General features: G+C 38.0%; 1 protein-coding gene across 1 annotated transcript in view; it reads right to left on the bottom strand.

The window, feature by feature from the left end:
* The window catches only part of NXPE2 (neurexophilin and PC-esterase domain family member 2), a 105,323-nt gene that overhangs the window by 39,587 nt on the left and 49,751 nt on the right, over positions 1-15,985 (bottom strand). The window contains 8 exon segments of the mRNA XM_027577952.2: positions 5,667-5,728; positions 11,043-11,173; positions 11,175-11,315; positions 11,318-11,355; positions 11,358-11,531; positions 11,534-11,679; positions 11,681-11,745; positions 14,241-14,247. Of these exon segments, the coding sequence (XP_027433753.2) occupies positions 5,667-5,728; positions 11,043-11,173; positions 11,175-11,315; positions 11,318-11,355; positions 11,358-11,531; positions 11,534-11,679; positions 11,681-11,745; positions 14,241-14,247 (764 nt within the window).

Raw genomic sequence — 15,985 nt, 5'->3', positions numbered from 1 at the left:
ATTTTTAGTTTATTTTTGTGTATGGTATAAGAAAATGGTCCAATTTCATAATGAAGTAGCTGAAAGAGAAATTAAGAAAACCATCCCATTTAAAATTGTACCAAAAAAAAAAAAAATACCTGGAAATAAACTTAACCAAGGAGGTGAGAGGTCTGTACTCTGAAACCTGTAAAACATTGACTAAAGAATTGAAGATGACACCAACAAGTGGAAAAGTATTCCATGCACGTGATTAGAATAAAAGGTCCATATTACCCACAAACAATTTACAGATTTAATGCAATCCCTATCAGACTTCCAGTAGCATTTTTCACAGAACTAGAACAAATAATCCTAAAATTTGTATGGAGCACCAAAGACCCTGAATAGCCAAAGCTGTCTGGAGAAAGAAGACCAAAACTGCAGGTATCACAATCCCAGATTTCAAGACATACTAGATAGCTATAGTAATCAAAGCAGTATGCTACTGCCACAAAAACAGATAGGTAGATCAGTACAACAGGCTAGAGACACAGAAATAAACCCACACCTGTATGGTCAATTAATCTATGACAGAGGAGGCAAGAATATACAATGGGGAAAAGACAGTCTCTTCAATAAATGGTATTGGGAAAACTGGACAGCTACACACAAAAGAGAAGCTTTTTAAATGTATTGTTGAATTTGGTTTGCTAATATTGAGAATTTTTGCATCTATATTCATCATGGATATTAGCCTATGGTTTTCTTTTTTCATAGTGTCTTTATCTGGTTTTGGTATCATGGTAATGCCAGACATGTAGAAGGAATTTGGAAGTTTTCTTTCCTCTTCTGTTTTTTGGAATAGTTTGAGAAGAGTAGGTATTAGCTCTTCTTTAAGTGTTTGGTAGAATTCACCTGTGAAACCATTTGGTCCTGGACTTTTGTTGATTGAGTTTTTTGATTACCAATTCAATTTTGTTACTAGTAGTCTATTTGAGTTCTCTATTTCTCTCTAATTCAGTTTTGAAATATTACGTTTCCAGGAATTTATCCATTATTTCTAGGTTGTCCAATTTGTTCACATACAATTTTTAATAGTATTCTCATAATCCTTTTTGTATCTATGGTATTGGTTGTTATTTCTCCCTTTCATTTTTTATTTTGAGTCCTCTCTTGTTCCTGATGAATCTGGCTAAAAGTTTATCGATTTTATTTATCTTCTCAAAGAATCTGCTCTAATTACATTGATCTCATCTATTTTTTAATCTCTATTTAACTTATACTGTGATCTTTATCATTTCCTTTACTGATTTTGGGCTTTGCGCCCCCCCCCCCTTTTTTTAGTTCCTTTAGGTGTAAGGTTAGATTGTTTTAGATTTTTATTTTATGAGCTAGGCCTGTATTACTATAAACTTTCCTCATAGAACTGCTTTTGTTGTGTCTCAAAGATTTGCAACCGCTGTTTCCATTTTCATTTTTCTGCAGGTATTTTATTTCTTTGATTTCTTCATTAGCACATTGGTTATTTAGCAGCACATTGTTTAGCCTCTACGGGTTGCATTTTTGCATTTTCTTCTTGTAACTGATTGCTCATTTCATAACTTTCTACAGATCACATGTTAGGCCATAAAACAAGTTTCAATAAATTTCAGATTGAAATCATATCGAGCATTTTTTCTGATGAATGTTCCATGCACATTTGAAAGAAATACACATTCTGCTGTTTATGGATAAAATGTCCTGTATATATCTGTTAAGTCTGTCTGGTCTAATGTATCATTCAAAGCCCCTGTTTCTTTATTGAATTTTCTGTCTGAATTCTATATCCACTGATGTAAGGGGGGGGCCTCAAAGTCCCCATCTAGTATTGTTATGGTCAATTTCTCCATCTGTTAATTTTCGTTTTATGGATTTAGGTGATCCTATATTAGGTGCATAGATATTTATTACATCCTTTTGTTAGAGTAATCTTTTTATCATCATGTAATACCCTTCTTTATCTCTGGCTACAGTTTTCAAGTCTATTTTGTCTGATATAAGTAGTGCTGCCACAGCTTTTTCTTTTTTTATCTTTTTGCTTCCATTTGCATGGAATATCTTTTTCCAGCCCTTACAGCTTCAGTCTGTAAATGTCTTTAGGTCTGAAGGGAGTCTCATGTAGGCAGCATATAGATGGATCTTGTTTTTTTGTTGTTGTTTTTGTTTTAATGACTGTCATACTATATCTTTTAATTGGGGCATTCAGACAATTTACGCTTAGAGTGACTATTGATAGGGGGGTGTGTGTGTGTGCGTATACATACATTTTAGTGGGTATTTTTTTGTTTTTGTAGTTCTGTTGCTTTCTTGTCCTCATGTTTTGATAGCTTTCTTTAGTGTTACGCTTGGATTACTTTCTCATTTTTTGTGTATCAATAAGTTTTTGATTTATGATTACCACAGGGTTCATATATAATATCCTATGTGTGTAGCAATCTATATTAAGTTTATGGTTACTAAAAAAAAAAAAAGTTGATGGTTACTTAAATTTAAGCACATTCTAAAAGCACTACATTTTTACTGTTCCCTCCACGTTTTATGTATATGATGTCATTTTACATCTTTTTTACTTTTTGTATCCCTTGATTAGCTTTTGTAGATATAATTGATTTTACTACTTTTATGTTTTAATCTCCATACTAGCTTTATAAATAATTATTCTGCACTTACTGTTTGCTTTTACCAGTGAATTTTTTCCTTTCATAATTTTCTTCTAGTTATGGCCTTTTCTTTCCATTTAAAAAATTCCCCTCAACATTTCTTGAAAGGCCAGTTTAGTGATGATGAACTCCTTAAGCTAATTTTTTGTCTGGAAAACTCTTTATCTCTCCTTTTAATCCTGAATCTTGAAGGGCAGAGTATTGTTTGTTGTACATTTCTTCCTTTCAGCACTTTGAATATGTCATGCCATTCTCTTCTGGTCTGCAAAGTTTCTGTTGAAAAATCAGCTCATAGCCTTATGGGATTTCTCTCGTACATCACCGGCTTCTTTTCTCTTGCTGCTTTTAAGATTCTGTCTTTATCTTTGATTTTTGCTTTTTAAATTGTTATGTGTCTTGGTATGGACCTCCTTGGGTTCATCTTGTTTGGAGCTCATCTGTTTTGAATCCGGATGTCTGTTACCTTCCCTCAGATTAGGGAAGTTTTAAGTTATTATTTAAGTTTTCTGCCCCCTTTCTCTCTCTCTCTTTCTCTCTGCATCCTCTAACTTGCTGTTGAATCCCTCTGCTGTATATTTTATTTCACTTATGTATTCTTTAGCTTCTGACTGGTTACTTATATTTTCTACCTCTTTGTTGAAGTTCTTACTGAGTTTATCAAATCTTCTTTCAAGTCCAGTGAGTATTTTTATGACCGTTACTTTGAACTCTTTATCAGGCATATTGCTTAACTTTGTTTCATTTCTCTTTATGTGATTTTTTTTTTTCTAATTCTTCATTTGGAACATTTTCCTCTATTTCTTCATTTTGTTTATCTTTCTGTGTGGCTTTCCCCTCCCCCCCCCCTGTGTATCAGGTAGGTCAGCTATGTCTCCTGGTCTTAGAAGTAGTGGCTTTATATAGAAGAATTTCTGTGGTGTGCTGTAGCATAATCTCCTTTGGTCACCATCTCCAGGCCCCCCATGGGTTTCCCCTGTGTAAGCTACATGTACCATCCTGTTATGGCTGAGCCATAATTGCTATAGGCATGCTGGTGAGTTAAGCTGGCCCTCAGCCCAAACTGCTGTAATGACCCACTTTGTTTATTGTGGGAGCACTGGTGGGCCCAGGTGTGCTCCTTATGCTGCTAGAAGACTCAGCTACAGACCCACTGGAGGGTGGGACCAGCCCTCAGCCCACCTGTCTGCTTTTAGCCACTGTGACAGCTGTGGGAGCATCAAAGAGCAGGGCTCATTCTCTACACAGGCAACTGAGAGGCCCAGCTGCAGGAACTGTGGGATGCTAGTGTGTGGGCTTAGTTTCCACCCTCTTCAGTGCGTGAGGGGCTGCCCACTGAGTGTAACAAGGTGCTTTGGAGGGATGCCTCCTGGGGCAAGTGGATTGGGTGATACAGGTCTGCAGGGGAATGCTGGCTCCAGTGAGCATTTGGCTATGTAGGCTGGGGAGGGTAAGAAAAATGGCACCTACCAGCACTTTCATTCCTATAGAAAGCTCCTGCCCCACCCCAGCACACATCCTGAAATTAATAATAGATCTCCTTCACATATACCCCAGACACTTCTCAAACTGCTGCTCTTGTACTATGTCTCAGGCTGAGTTATCTAGTGGCTAGCTCTTTAAGGGATGGGATTCCATTTCCTATTGCCCTCTGGCTCTCCTGGAGTTAAATCCTGCTGATTTTCAAAGCCCGATGCTACAGGGACCGGTCTTCCCAGTGCAGGTCTCCAAGACCAGGGATGCCCAGTATGGAGTCTGATTCTTTTGTTCCTCTGTGCTTGTGATGTCCTTCCCATTTGTGGTCAGTTATGCCAGGGGTTTGGTTTCCAACTGCATCTGCACCCCTCCTACCCTTTCTGATGTGACTTTCTCTCTACAACTAGCTGTGGAAGATCTCTTCTGCCAGTCTTCAGATGGTTTTTGGAGTCAGTTGTTGTACATATAGTTGTTGCCTCATTGTGTCCGTGGGACGAGATGAGCTCAGGATCCTCCTAATTTACTATTGTTCCTCTCTCAAGAATCAGGTCATTTATATATTTTTCCACTTAAGTGACTATATCTTTTTTGTCATCTACCTGCATTGTTGGGACTTGTGATATAAGTTTAGGAACTTAAATTAATGCATATTGTTATATCACGTTTATAAATGGCTCAAAAAATAATAATCTGGCATTATCTTCTAGAAATTATGGTCCAGGTAATAGGGAAACCATAGAAGTGTTAAGAGGACTCAAGTTGTCTTGAGTCTAAGAACTTTCTTCAGTGTAAAAGTTGGGCATGGATGATGGCTGCCATGGCAGAGAGAAGGGCTCTGTCTTTTCCATAGACTGTGAGCTTTCAGTGGGTTCATGATTTATTTGTATGTTCTCCACAGGGTTTTGCAAAGTTCCTTGCATAGAGTAGGTCCTTAGTAAACGTTTGCTGAACACATGAGAAAGGGGCAATAGGTAAATGGATACACCATTGATTGTTATAACGAAAGTCATTTGATTTTTCTGAAATTCACTTTAATTCCAGTATAGCAGAAACATCGCTTTTATGAGTGAGATGGCTTTGTGTTGACCACTGAATTTCCTGTGATAAAGTTGAAAACATCCACAGAAATTGCTAGTTTGTAGAACTTTAATCAAGATGGTTTGGCTGAAACAGATCTGAGAAACCACCAAAGAAACTTTCTAACTCAGTAGCTTATCTGAGACATTTTCACATTACCCAATTATTGGATTTTCAGGCATAAAATTTAAGTTTAAATAAAAACCTGTACATTTTGAGAGTAGGCAGCTGAAATTAAGAGTTGCTTAGACTTTTAGATCTGACTCAAGGTGAAAATCGGTTAAAATTGATATGAAAATAATTTCTAAGAATAAAATCCTTCCTGTAAAACCCAAGATGATTGGTACTCTTTGCTCCAATAAAGACGAAAGTGGTTAACGTCAATTTTCTCAAAGTAAGAATGTCTTTTAGATGGATAAATTGTGAACACAGCAAGCAGCAGCACAATAGACTTACTGTTACATGGTAAAATCTCAATGGAGGTAAAGTTCTTCATCATTTCTACACCCATGTTTGACCTTCAGAAAATGGGAAAATAAATTAACATGGTATCTGCCCAGATAGTAAAGTAAAAATCACTAGCAGGGGGATGTGGGGTGGGGCACGAGGTGCTACCAAGGGATGGAGGGAGAGATTAAGCCACTCTTAACTCTCTGCAAATGTTTGTTTTTTTCTTTACCTTGATATATTTAAGATATTCTGAGAAAGTAAATGGGTCAGGATTCTGGAAAACTGTTCTCCTAGTAATAGCAGGGATCCAAAGATCCAGAAAGAGACATGTGCAACTAATCCAACATGTCTTTGGTTTTTATCTCCTAAAAGATTTTCTACTGCAAGCCAGCCTTTCTGTCTTTACCACCTGTGGTAATTCAGGCCTTCATCAACATTCTCCTAGGCCAGTACTTCTCAAACTTGAGAGTACATCAGAATTATCTGGAGAGCTTATTACAACTGAGATTGCTGAACTTCCTCCCCAGAGTTTCTGATTCAATAGTTCTGGGGCACTTGAAGAGTTATCTCTACCCCCATATTCAAAGCATCATTAATTCACAATAGCCATGTTATGGAAACAACCTAAGTGTCCATTGATGAATGAATGAATAAAGAAAATATGGTTTATATATACAATGAAATATTCAGCCTTAAAAAAAAGAAAAAGAAATCCTGTCATTTGCAATAACATGGATGAGCCTGGAGGACATTATGCTGAGTGAAAACAAGCCAGATACAGATTTAGATAAGCTAGATACAGAAAGACAAATATGCATGATTTCACTTATATGTGAAATCTAAGCAAGTCAAACTCATGGAAACAGAATGGTGGGGACACCTGAGTGGCACAGTCGGTCAAGTGTTGGCTCAGGTGGTGATCTCAGGGTCATGAGATCAAACACCACCTGGGGTTCTGCACTCATAGAATGGTCGTTGTCAGGGGTTTAGGGGAGGGGAAAATGGGGAGATGTTTGTTAAGGGGTATAAACTTACAGTTATAAGATGACTAAGCTCTGGGATCTAATGTACAGCCTGGTAACTATAGCTAATGTATTGTAGGCTTGAAATTGGCTGAGAAAGCAGATCTTAAGTGTTCTTACAACACCCAGGGGCACCTGGCTGGCTCAGTTGGTAGAGCATGCAACTGTTGATCTCAGGATTGTAAATTTGAGCCCCATGTTAGGTGCAGAGATTACTTAAAAATAAAAATTAAAAATTAAAAAACACAAAAATGCTGATTATGTGAGGTGATGGATATATTATTCAGCTTGATTATGGTACCCATTTTGCAATGTATATATCAAAATATACTGTATACCTTATTGTGTATAATTTTATTGGTCCATCACACCTCAAAAAAGCTGGGAAAAAATAGTTCTGGGCTGAGGTCCAAGAATTTGGATTTCTAACAAACTTTCAAGTGAAGCTGAGGCTGCTGATCCAAGGATATTACTTTGAGACCCTTGCCCTAAATGACTATATTCCTGCTCCTTTAGTTTATCCCGCCTAAAAATATGCTCTGTGCTGCCCATTTTATTCCCCTAGACAAAATACTTCCGTGACGTTCCATTATCAACCTACAGTATTAGGACCAAGCTCCCTTGCTGGCTTACAGCCTCCTATGAGCGTTCACTTCTCCAGCCTCCTCTTCATGAACTCTACCTTCACAAGACCCCCAGAGGCTATTTTCTGTACTTTATCATCTCCTTGTGTGTAGGACTTAGGTCATTTATTCATTATAATGTTTTAATTGCCTAGCGCTGTGAGCTTCACCTCAAGATATGGGTCCTACCAATTAAGATGGTGACTATATCTGGTCAACTGAATTCATTCCATCAACATAAGATCCATCTAGGGAAAGGAAGGGCTTCCAGAGCCAGAGAAAGGATTGATTTTTTTTTTTCCTCAAGTGAGAATAATACTCCCCTCGTCGAGGGCACCAGAGGACTGCCAAAGTGAGGGACCAGGGTGTCTGGACAGTGACAGGTGAAGTGGTGGAGTCATGGGGACGGGGCTATAGCCCCTTTACTTGAGAATAAAGTAGATTGGGATTCCGGGTCCAACTCTGCCACTTGCTTGGTGTAACTTACTTCGGCCAAGCTATTTAGTATGTCTGTGTTTAAATTTCCACATATGTGAAATGAGCATAATAGTCATTCCAGAGTGGTTTTTATTGAGGATCTTATCAGACCTCTCTCTGGCACAAGGTTAAAATTTGTCTCAGTGGGGAACTTGAACTTCTGAAATTTGAATCATTCTCCTGTATCTATCCCAGGTAAGGTTGAAATTGACAAAAGAGACCAATACCTGGCTACCTTGTAAATTTCAATATCAAAGCCAAACTTTGGGACATTAAAAATAAGGTTAAAAATAGGTACTCATGGTATAGAAAGGCATTCATTTCAATGTGTCTTGTCTTAGTATTAACCATGCATGTGTGTACATATATATATATACATATTACATTTCAGAAGGGGATCTGTAATAGACCATGATGGAAACTGAAAGATGTATCAACTGTGTTTCCTGTATGAAGTCTTCCTGTATGGCAACCCCTGATTTATTTTCCCACCATGATTATCAATAAAACCCTTAAAATTAAAAAAAAAATTTTTTTTTTTTAACCTTGAGGAAGTGAGTATTTGAGGAGGTAGCTTCTAATTGAGGAGGTAGCCAGGCTTGAGAGAGGGAATACTAGTGAGAAAATGTATTTACTATGTTAACAAATGAAAGAGAAACAGGCTTAGTCCTGGGACTTGTCGGAAGGAATGAAGTCATAGAACCTAACTTGGGCCTAAGAATGGGGCTTAGAATCTAATGATAGAATGATCTGCAAGAGTTCTTGGATATGGAATTAACCATGAAGCCAACCATTCCTTGTGTATGCACTAAATCACCTGTGAGGAAACTTACATCTCTACTTATATGCAGTGGGAGAAAAAACTGGACGGTTTGAATAAAGCAGGGAATCCAGAAGTAAATGTGTCTATTAGAAAGTAAACAGGGTCAGGCATATTATTGTCATAAATATAGCCCACTTTAGAAGCATAATTGGACCCAACATACATGCAGTGTGCCAGTCCAGGAATTTAGGATTTTCTATGAACAGGCAGGAAAGTGTGTAAGGAGAACTCCCCAAATCCAGGCTGCAATGATCATCTCAAGAGGGAGCCATATGTGGCCAACAGGGAAAAAAATGAATCAGCCTGGGTAGACTCTTCCCGTAGATTTAGGACATGGCCTTCAAAATGGGAAGGCCTCTATGTCTCCATGATTAGGTCTCCTTTAGTTATTAGTAAAATATATATTTTTTTGAAGTCCGGCCTCTTCTGTCTGAGCCATAGGATAAAGAGATTATTCCATACCTTGATCAGGAAAACAAGTGAAGGTGACATAGGGGTGAAAGGGAAATCTTACAGAGATGTAGGGTCAGTTTTGCCCTGTGCCCTGCCCTTGTATCATCATAATGTTTAAAATGGATTTGAATTTGAATTTCCAGGATACTATGTTATCCTACTTGCTTTTCTAAACCCACATCACAAAAACAAGGCCTCTCTATAGCAGCAATTACCCAACTATGGAACCAAAATCTCTTAAAATGATCCATTAAATAACTGTTCCACGGTCAAACAGCTGTGAAGTTCTGCATCCTAGTCCCACTTGAACGGATAGATGCTACAGTTAATGAAAAGGCACTGTAAATAAACCTATTTAATTATTTCCCCAGATTGTATTTCACTTATTTTTCCATTCAACAGTTGAGAATCTTCCAGGTGGCAGATACCACACTAGGCTAGGAGACAAAATGGTGGCCCTCAACGGCTTCCTATTATATATAGATGGCCTCTAAACAATGCCTATTCCTCTGACCCTCTCTCTCCCTCATTCATTGCATGTCAGCCTCAGTGATTCCCTTCACAGTTCCTGGAACATTCCAGCATGCTCTTGTTTCAGTTCATATACCCTCTCTTAAGACTGGTATTTCCCCCCAAAATTCCCCTGGCCCACTTCCTCACTTCATAGAAGGTGCTATTCAAATGTCCCGTTCTCAGGTTAGTATTCAAGGCAGGCCTTACCTGGCCTCTTTTAAAACCGCATTCATTAGGGGTGCCTGGGTGGCTCAGTCAGTTAAGTGTCTCTCGATTTCAGATCAGGTCATGATCTCAGGGTGATGAGGTCGAGCCCCGTGTCAGGCTCCATGCTGAGTGTGGAGTCGGCTTAAGATTCTCTTTCTCCCTCCCTTGGGCCCTCCCTCCCACCCCTACATGCACATGCTCTCTTCCTCCCTCTCTCTAAAAAAAAAAAAAAGAAAGAAAGAAAGAAAAAAAATAGCATTCACCATTACTTTGAAATTCTTTATTCTGGAACTTTGTTACAAACCTGTTTGTTGTCTTTTTGTCCCGCTAGAATGTTGAATTCCAAACAGCTAGAACTATGCCTGGAATGTAGAAAGTCCTATTGATAAGTTGAATAAATAAATGTTGAAAATAGTTATGGTTTTTGCCTCACAGAGCTCAGAAGATTAAAAAATGTTTGAAATTTAGTAGTATAATGAGTGTTATCACTGGGGGGAAGAAACAAAATGTAATGAGAGAATATGGGACTAGCACTTTACCCTAACATGGAAGAAACGACAATTAAGCCAAGGCTTGCAAAGTGCCAGAGTTGAGAGACAGCATGGTCTGTTTGTGAAATAAAAGTTGAGTTTGCCTGACAGAGCAAGGCAGCATAAGGGTGAGACAACAGGCTTCTGAGCTGGGCAAGTCCTTGTAAACATTAAAGAGTCTGGATTTCATCCTTAGAACAATGAGATCATATAAAGGGTTTTAAGCAAGGAAAAGTAAAAGTCATCTAGATTTTGGAAACTTTAGTCTGGGTGCAGTGTGGAGAGTAGATTGAAAGCTATATGAGAGGTACAATTCATAGGGTTTGGTGATTTATTTAATGTACAGGGTCAAGTAACTAAAGAATGATAGCATTCACCCCCTCCTTTTTTTTTTTTTTTTACATAGCATCTATTAATATCCTGTAAGATTGGTGTTCCATGGAATATGTCATAGAAAATACCGGTCTCTAAAAAGTTACCAACTCTAGAAATACTACAAAAGATGGAGAACTTAGTATATGTAAAATGCATCATTGGTTATACTCCTTAAAACCACAGTGTAGAGGTGACCTGCGTGGGGCCCTAGCTGCTGACACCCTGAGCAATGGATGAATTTATAACCCAGTCACATTCATTGACCTAAGGGACTTGATTAGGAAAAGTTTCTAGGCAGAGTTGGTTTGAACCTAAGCCTCCCTCTTTGTATCAATTATTGTATATGAAGGCCTGTTTGCCTGTGGAAAAGGCTTCCTTCTTCTTTTCTAAGATAGGAAATGTTTCCATTGCTGGTGGTCCTGTGGGTCAGGGCCTCATGGGGAACATATGGAGGCCTCATGCAGTAGAAGCCTTCTTTCTTAGTCTCAATAGTCCAGGTATTTGCAAAGATCGGCACTTGAGTTTAGGGTCAGACCATCCTCAGAGAGGACCCAGGAGGTATTATTGTCAAACTGGCCTGTGAATATCACCCTGTCATAGTCTTGGTTCCTTGCCCTCCAGAGAGCTCTTATATTCCTTCACTGGGGTGGATGAGCAGGAGAGACAGACCCAGCCTTCCCAGAACAAAGTGCTGCTGACAAGGTAGCTGCCATTGTTGAAGTCTGTCACCTTTCCTGAAGCACCTGCCTTCAGGGCTGGGGAGGACATCCTGACCCTCAGGAGATCCCCGCCATATTCCTTCCTGCTTCCCAAGTGGTCCCTCCCCTGCAGCAGGATGTCTAGCTGAACCTCCTGCAGTAGGCCTCTGGTGGGGGGGTGGGGGGGGTGGGGAGGAGGGTGGCTGTGCTGTGTGCAGCCCTGGTGGTGGGGTTCACGTTGGTGAAAGGTCTGGGTGGGATCAGCTGGTCTAGTTTCTCCATGATTCCTTTTATTCTCAGTCTCTGTTAGTGAAACTGCGGGATCCAGTGGTACTTCAAGGTGTAAGGACTTTCTGAAGATGTTCTATTGCTTCAGGGGAGTAGGGCTTCTCAAACTGAACAAGAACAGAACTATTGAGGGGCAAGGGATAGATTATCAACAAATAATATGGCTTGTTTTCAGTATAAATTATTATGGTCTAGCTTATACACATTTCAGTAGATATAATTACATATCAAAAATGGATTCTAACAGTTTTCAGTTTTGGAATCATAAGAATCAATTTCCATGAAATGTGACTCCCACTGCTGTCAACAGATGATTTTTGGGGGGAAGTCATTGGCTTAAAATTAATTATATAAATAAATATGATTTTTGTGATGTTTATTGAAACTAAACTGCCCCTTTAATCAAAAGGACCCTGTGAGGGGCGCCTGGGTGGCTCAGTCGTTAAGCGTCTGCCTTCGGCTCAGGTCACGATCCCAGGGTCCTGGGATCGAGCCCCACGTTAGGCTCCCTGCTCCGCGGGAAGCCTGCTTCTCCCTCTCCTGCTCCCCTGTTTGTGTTCCCTGTCTCGCTGTGTCTCTCTCTGTCAAATAAATAAAACCTTTAAAAAAAAAAAAAAGACCCTGTGGGTCTCACTTCCCTGAAGTGGGAGTTTGGGTGCTGAGGGAACTACCCGCTGACCCCGCGCGTGTGGGGACTTGTGCCCCTCGTTCATCAGGTCATGGTCTACATATTCTTAGTTCAAGACACCACTCCAGCTTCTCAACACACAAAGAATAAGAGTTACATATAGCGCTCTTAATAATACAGACACAAATATTTAATCAAATGAAATAGGTTTAGCTGACAATGTCATTGGATTCACCTGGACAACAAGGTAACTGGAGAGAATGTCATCACCAATTTAAAATCTGCTCAGGAGTCTCCCAAGCCCCATAGAGGTCCGTTTAGCCATCACCTAGAATGACATGGGTGAAGCCAGACTTGGAAACCCACCCCTGCTTGTTAATTGGCGTGGGTTTTTTTGTTTGTTTGTTTTCTTTTACTTTTTAAGTTGACTGCTTTTTTTTTTAAACTGAAAATGCCTTTATCATTTTTATTGAAATGTAACCTACAGTGTTATATGTTAGTTTCAGGTGTACAATATAATGATTCAATAATTCTATACGTTTCTCTGTGCTCATCAAAATAAGTGTGCTCTTCATTCTGCGTGGAGCACTGGGTGTTATGCACAAACAATGAATCATGGAACACTGCATCACAAACTAATGATGTAATGTATGGTGATTAACATAACAATAAAAAATTAAAAAAATAAATAAACTTTAAAAAAATAAAAAATTAAAAAAAAATAAGTGTGCTCTTAATCCCTGTTATCTTTCCTACCTCTATCTTCCTCCCTACTCCCCTCCTGGAAGCCACCAGTTTGTTTTCTCTATTTAAGCGTAATGTTTTTTGTTTTTGCTTTTGTCTCTTTTTTTCATTGTCTTTGTTTCTTGAATTCCACATAACCCCTTACGCCTGTCAGAATGGCTAAAATGAAAATCACAGATAATAAGTGTTGATGAGGATGCATCATGCACTGTTGGTGGGGATGCAAATGGGTACAGCGCTGTGGAAAACAATATGGACTCTTGCCATGATTTGGCTGTGGTTGATAATGCTGCCTTAAACATCAGGTGCATGTATCCCTCTGACTCAGTATTTTTTGGGTAAATGCCTAGTAGTGCAATTGCTGGGTCATAGGGTAGTTCTATTTTTAACTTTTTGAGGAACCTCCATACTGTTTTCCACACTGGCTACACCAATTTGCATTCTTCAAGTTTCCTCAAAAAATTAAAAATAGAACTACCCTATGGTCCAGTATTTCCACTATTGGGTTTTAACGAAAGAAAATGAAAACAATAATTCAAAAAGATATATGCACCCCTATATTTGTTGCAGCATTTTTTACAATAGCCAAGATATGGAAGTAACTCAAGTATCCATCCATAGATGAATGGCTAAAGAAGATGTGGTATGTATATAATATATCTATATATAACCTTTATCCATTCATCTATGGATATGTGTGTGTGTGTGTGTGTGTTTGTACACATATATATAATGGGATATTACTTAACCATGAAAAAGAGATCTTGCCATTTACAACAACATAGATGATCCTAGAGGGTATAATGCTAAGCGAAAGAAGTCAGAGAAGGACAAACACCATGATTTCACTCATGTAGAATTTAAAAAATAAATGAAATTGATTGCTGTTTAATATTCACACATAAAGTCTTGAAGTCCAGGTATACTACTTCCTCTCATAATTGTTATCAAAGACTTTTCTGGAACAAGATATTTAGTTATGCCAAAAATATCCTGTAACACCTCCTATATGATATGCTATTAATTAGTTGCCTGAAAGAAAGATTCACACAAAATCCATCTTCTGGTTGATGAATGAATAATTGCATGCTCACCGAGATTGTACTTGGATGTCTGTCATCAATTTAAATATTTTTGGTTAAATTATAAAATGTTATTAAAAATGTTTGCAAATTTGACAGATGAAAATGGAGACTTACACTGGTACTAAAATAAAAGTAATTTAAAATAGTATTTCAACCGCATTTCCCCTCATACTTTTTTTACTGATATATTTCTTCTGAATGGTCTATTTCCTTTGTCCGTTTTTTAATTTCGATGTCAATGTTTGATGTCAATTTCTGAGTTGACAGTTCTTTATATAACAAACATCTTAACATTCAGTCTCTCAATTTTGCAGATAATATTTGATTAATTGCTTGACATTTTAGAAGTATTTAATATTTGCAGTTAAAGCACTGAAGAATTCCTCTGTGACATATTTCTATTACCTCTAATCTTAGACTCTTCTCTACACTTTGATTTCTAAATATTTAATTTTATTTTAATATTTCTATGATTGGACTTTCTATTCTTTTGTATACCTAGATTCAGCCAAGTGGATAGAAAGGTCTACTCTACTGGTTATTATGATAAAGATACTCTCTGCCCTCTTATTGATCTTAATAATTTAATTTAATTATTATTAATTTAATTATTATTAATTATGAAAGGAAGACACACAATTATCATTTGCAGCTGATATGATTATATCCCCAGGAAAGCCAATCTAGGGAAAGGAGCAAACAAGTAAACTTGCTACAAAAAGTAAATAACTTGAAAGATACATAAGCAAAATTTCATGGGTACCTAAAATACTGTAGCAAATTTGGCCTGGGACAGTTAAGAATGGCTTCATGGGGGTGGGGGATGGAATAGAAGTTATAGTTCAATATATATGAATAATATATGCTGAATATATCTGTATATATGAATATGTATGAATATATATGTATAGGGTGTTTCCATGTGGAGTGATGAAAAAGGTCTGGAAAAAGAGTGGTGATGGTTGCATAATACTATAAACATAATTAATGCCATTGCTTTGTACATTTCAGTGGTTAAAATAGAAAAGCTTTATGTTATCTATACCCACAATGTTTATAATTAATAATGTACCAGAGACCATTGAATTATAGACTTTAAATGGGTGAATTATGTGGTAGGTAAATTATATATCAATAAAACTTTTTTTTTCTTTAAAGAATGGCTATACAGGGCTGATGACATTTGATTCTCAAAAGACTGGAAGGAGACTACCAGATAGGAGAAAACATATTTTTTTAGATAAGAAAAGCTATCTTTGGCATGGGGATTTTTCTTTTCAGAAAAAGTGTTATTTTCACTCTATTTCTGTAAACCATGTTCGTAAGTCCAGAACCACTGACCTTTCTTTAAGAATAATTTTTTGAGTAAAGAAAGTGACTAGAGTCCAAAAAAGATTCTAACCTAAATATTTTAAGATTTGAAGGTCTTGGAGAAGCTCTGAGGAGCAAACTTAATAAAGACAGTCATCCATCTTAGTTTCCTTGTGTCTGACATAGGCGGTCACTGATTATAACTAAGCAGTGCTGCTCCCTGATCTTTTTGTAATAAGAAATATCCTAAAGTTCTTACATGAGAAAGATCCAGGTAATAACCAAATTAAAAAAGTCTAGGCTAGGGGCGCCTCGGTGGCTCAGCTGGTGAAAGGACTGCCTTCAGGCTCAAGTCATGATCCCAGGGTCCTGGGATCAAGCCCTGCATGGGGCTTCCTGCTCAGTGGGAAGCCTGCTTCTCTCTCTCTCTCTCTCTGCCCTTCTCCCCTGCTCATGCGTGCTCTCTCTTTCAAATAAATAAATAAAATCTTAAAAAAAAAAAGTCTGAGGGCACCTGGGTGGCTCAGTCAGTTAAGTGTCTACCTTCA

The sequence above is a fragment of the Zalophus californianus genome, chromosome 11 (assembly GCF_009762305.2).
Source record: "Zalophus californianus isolate mZalCal1 chromosome 11, mZalCal1.pri.v2, whole genome shotgun sequence".
Classification (NCBI taxonomy): Eukaryota; Metazoa; Chordata; class Mammalia; order Carnivora; family Otariidae; genus Zalophus; species Zalophus californianus.
This window is presented reverse-complemented; position numbering and strand designations above follow the sequence as displayed.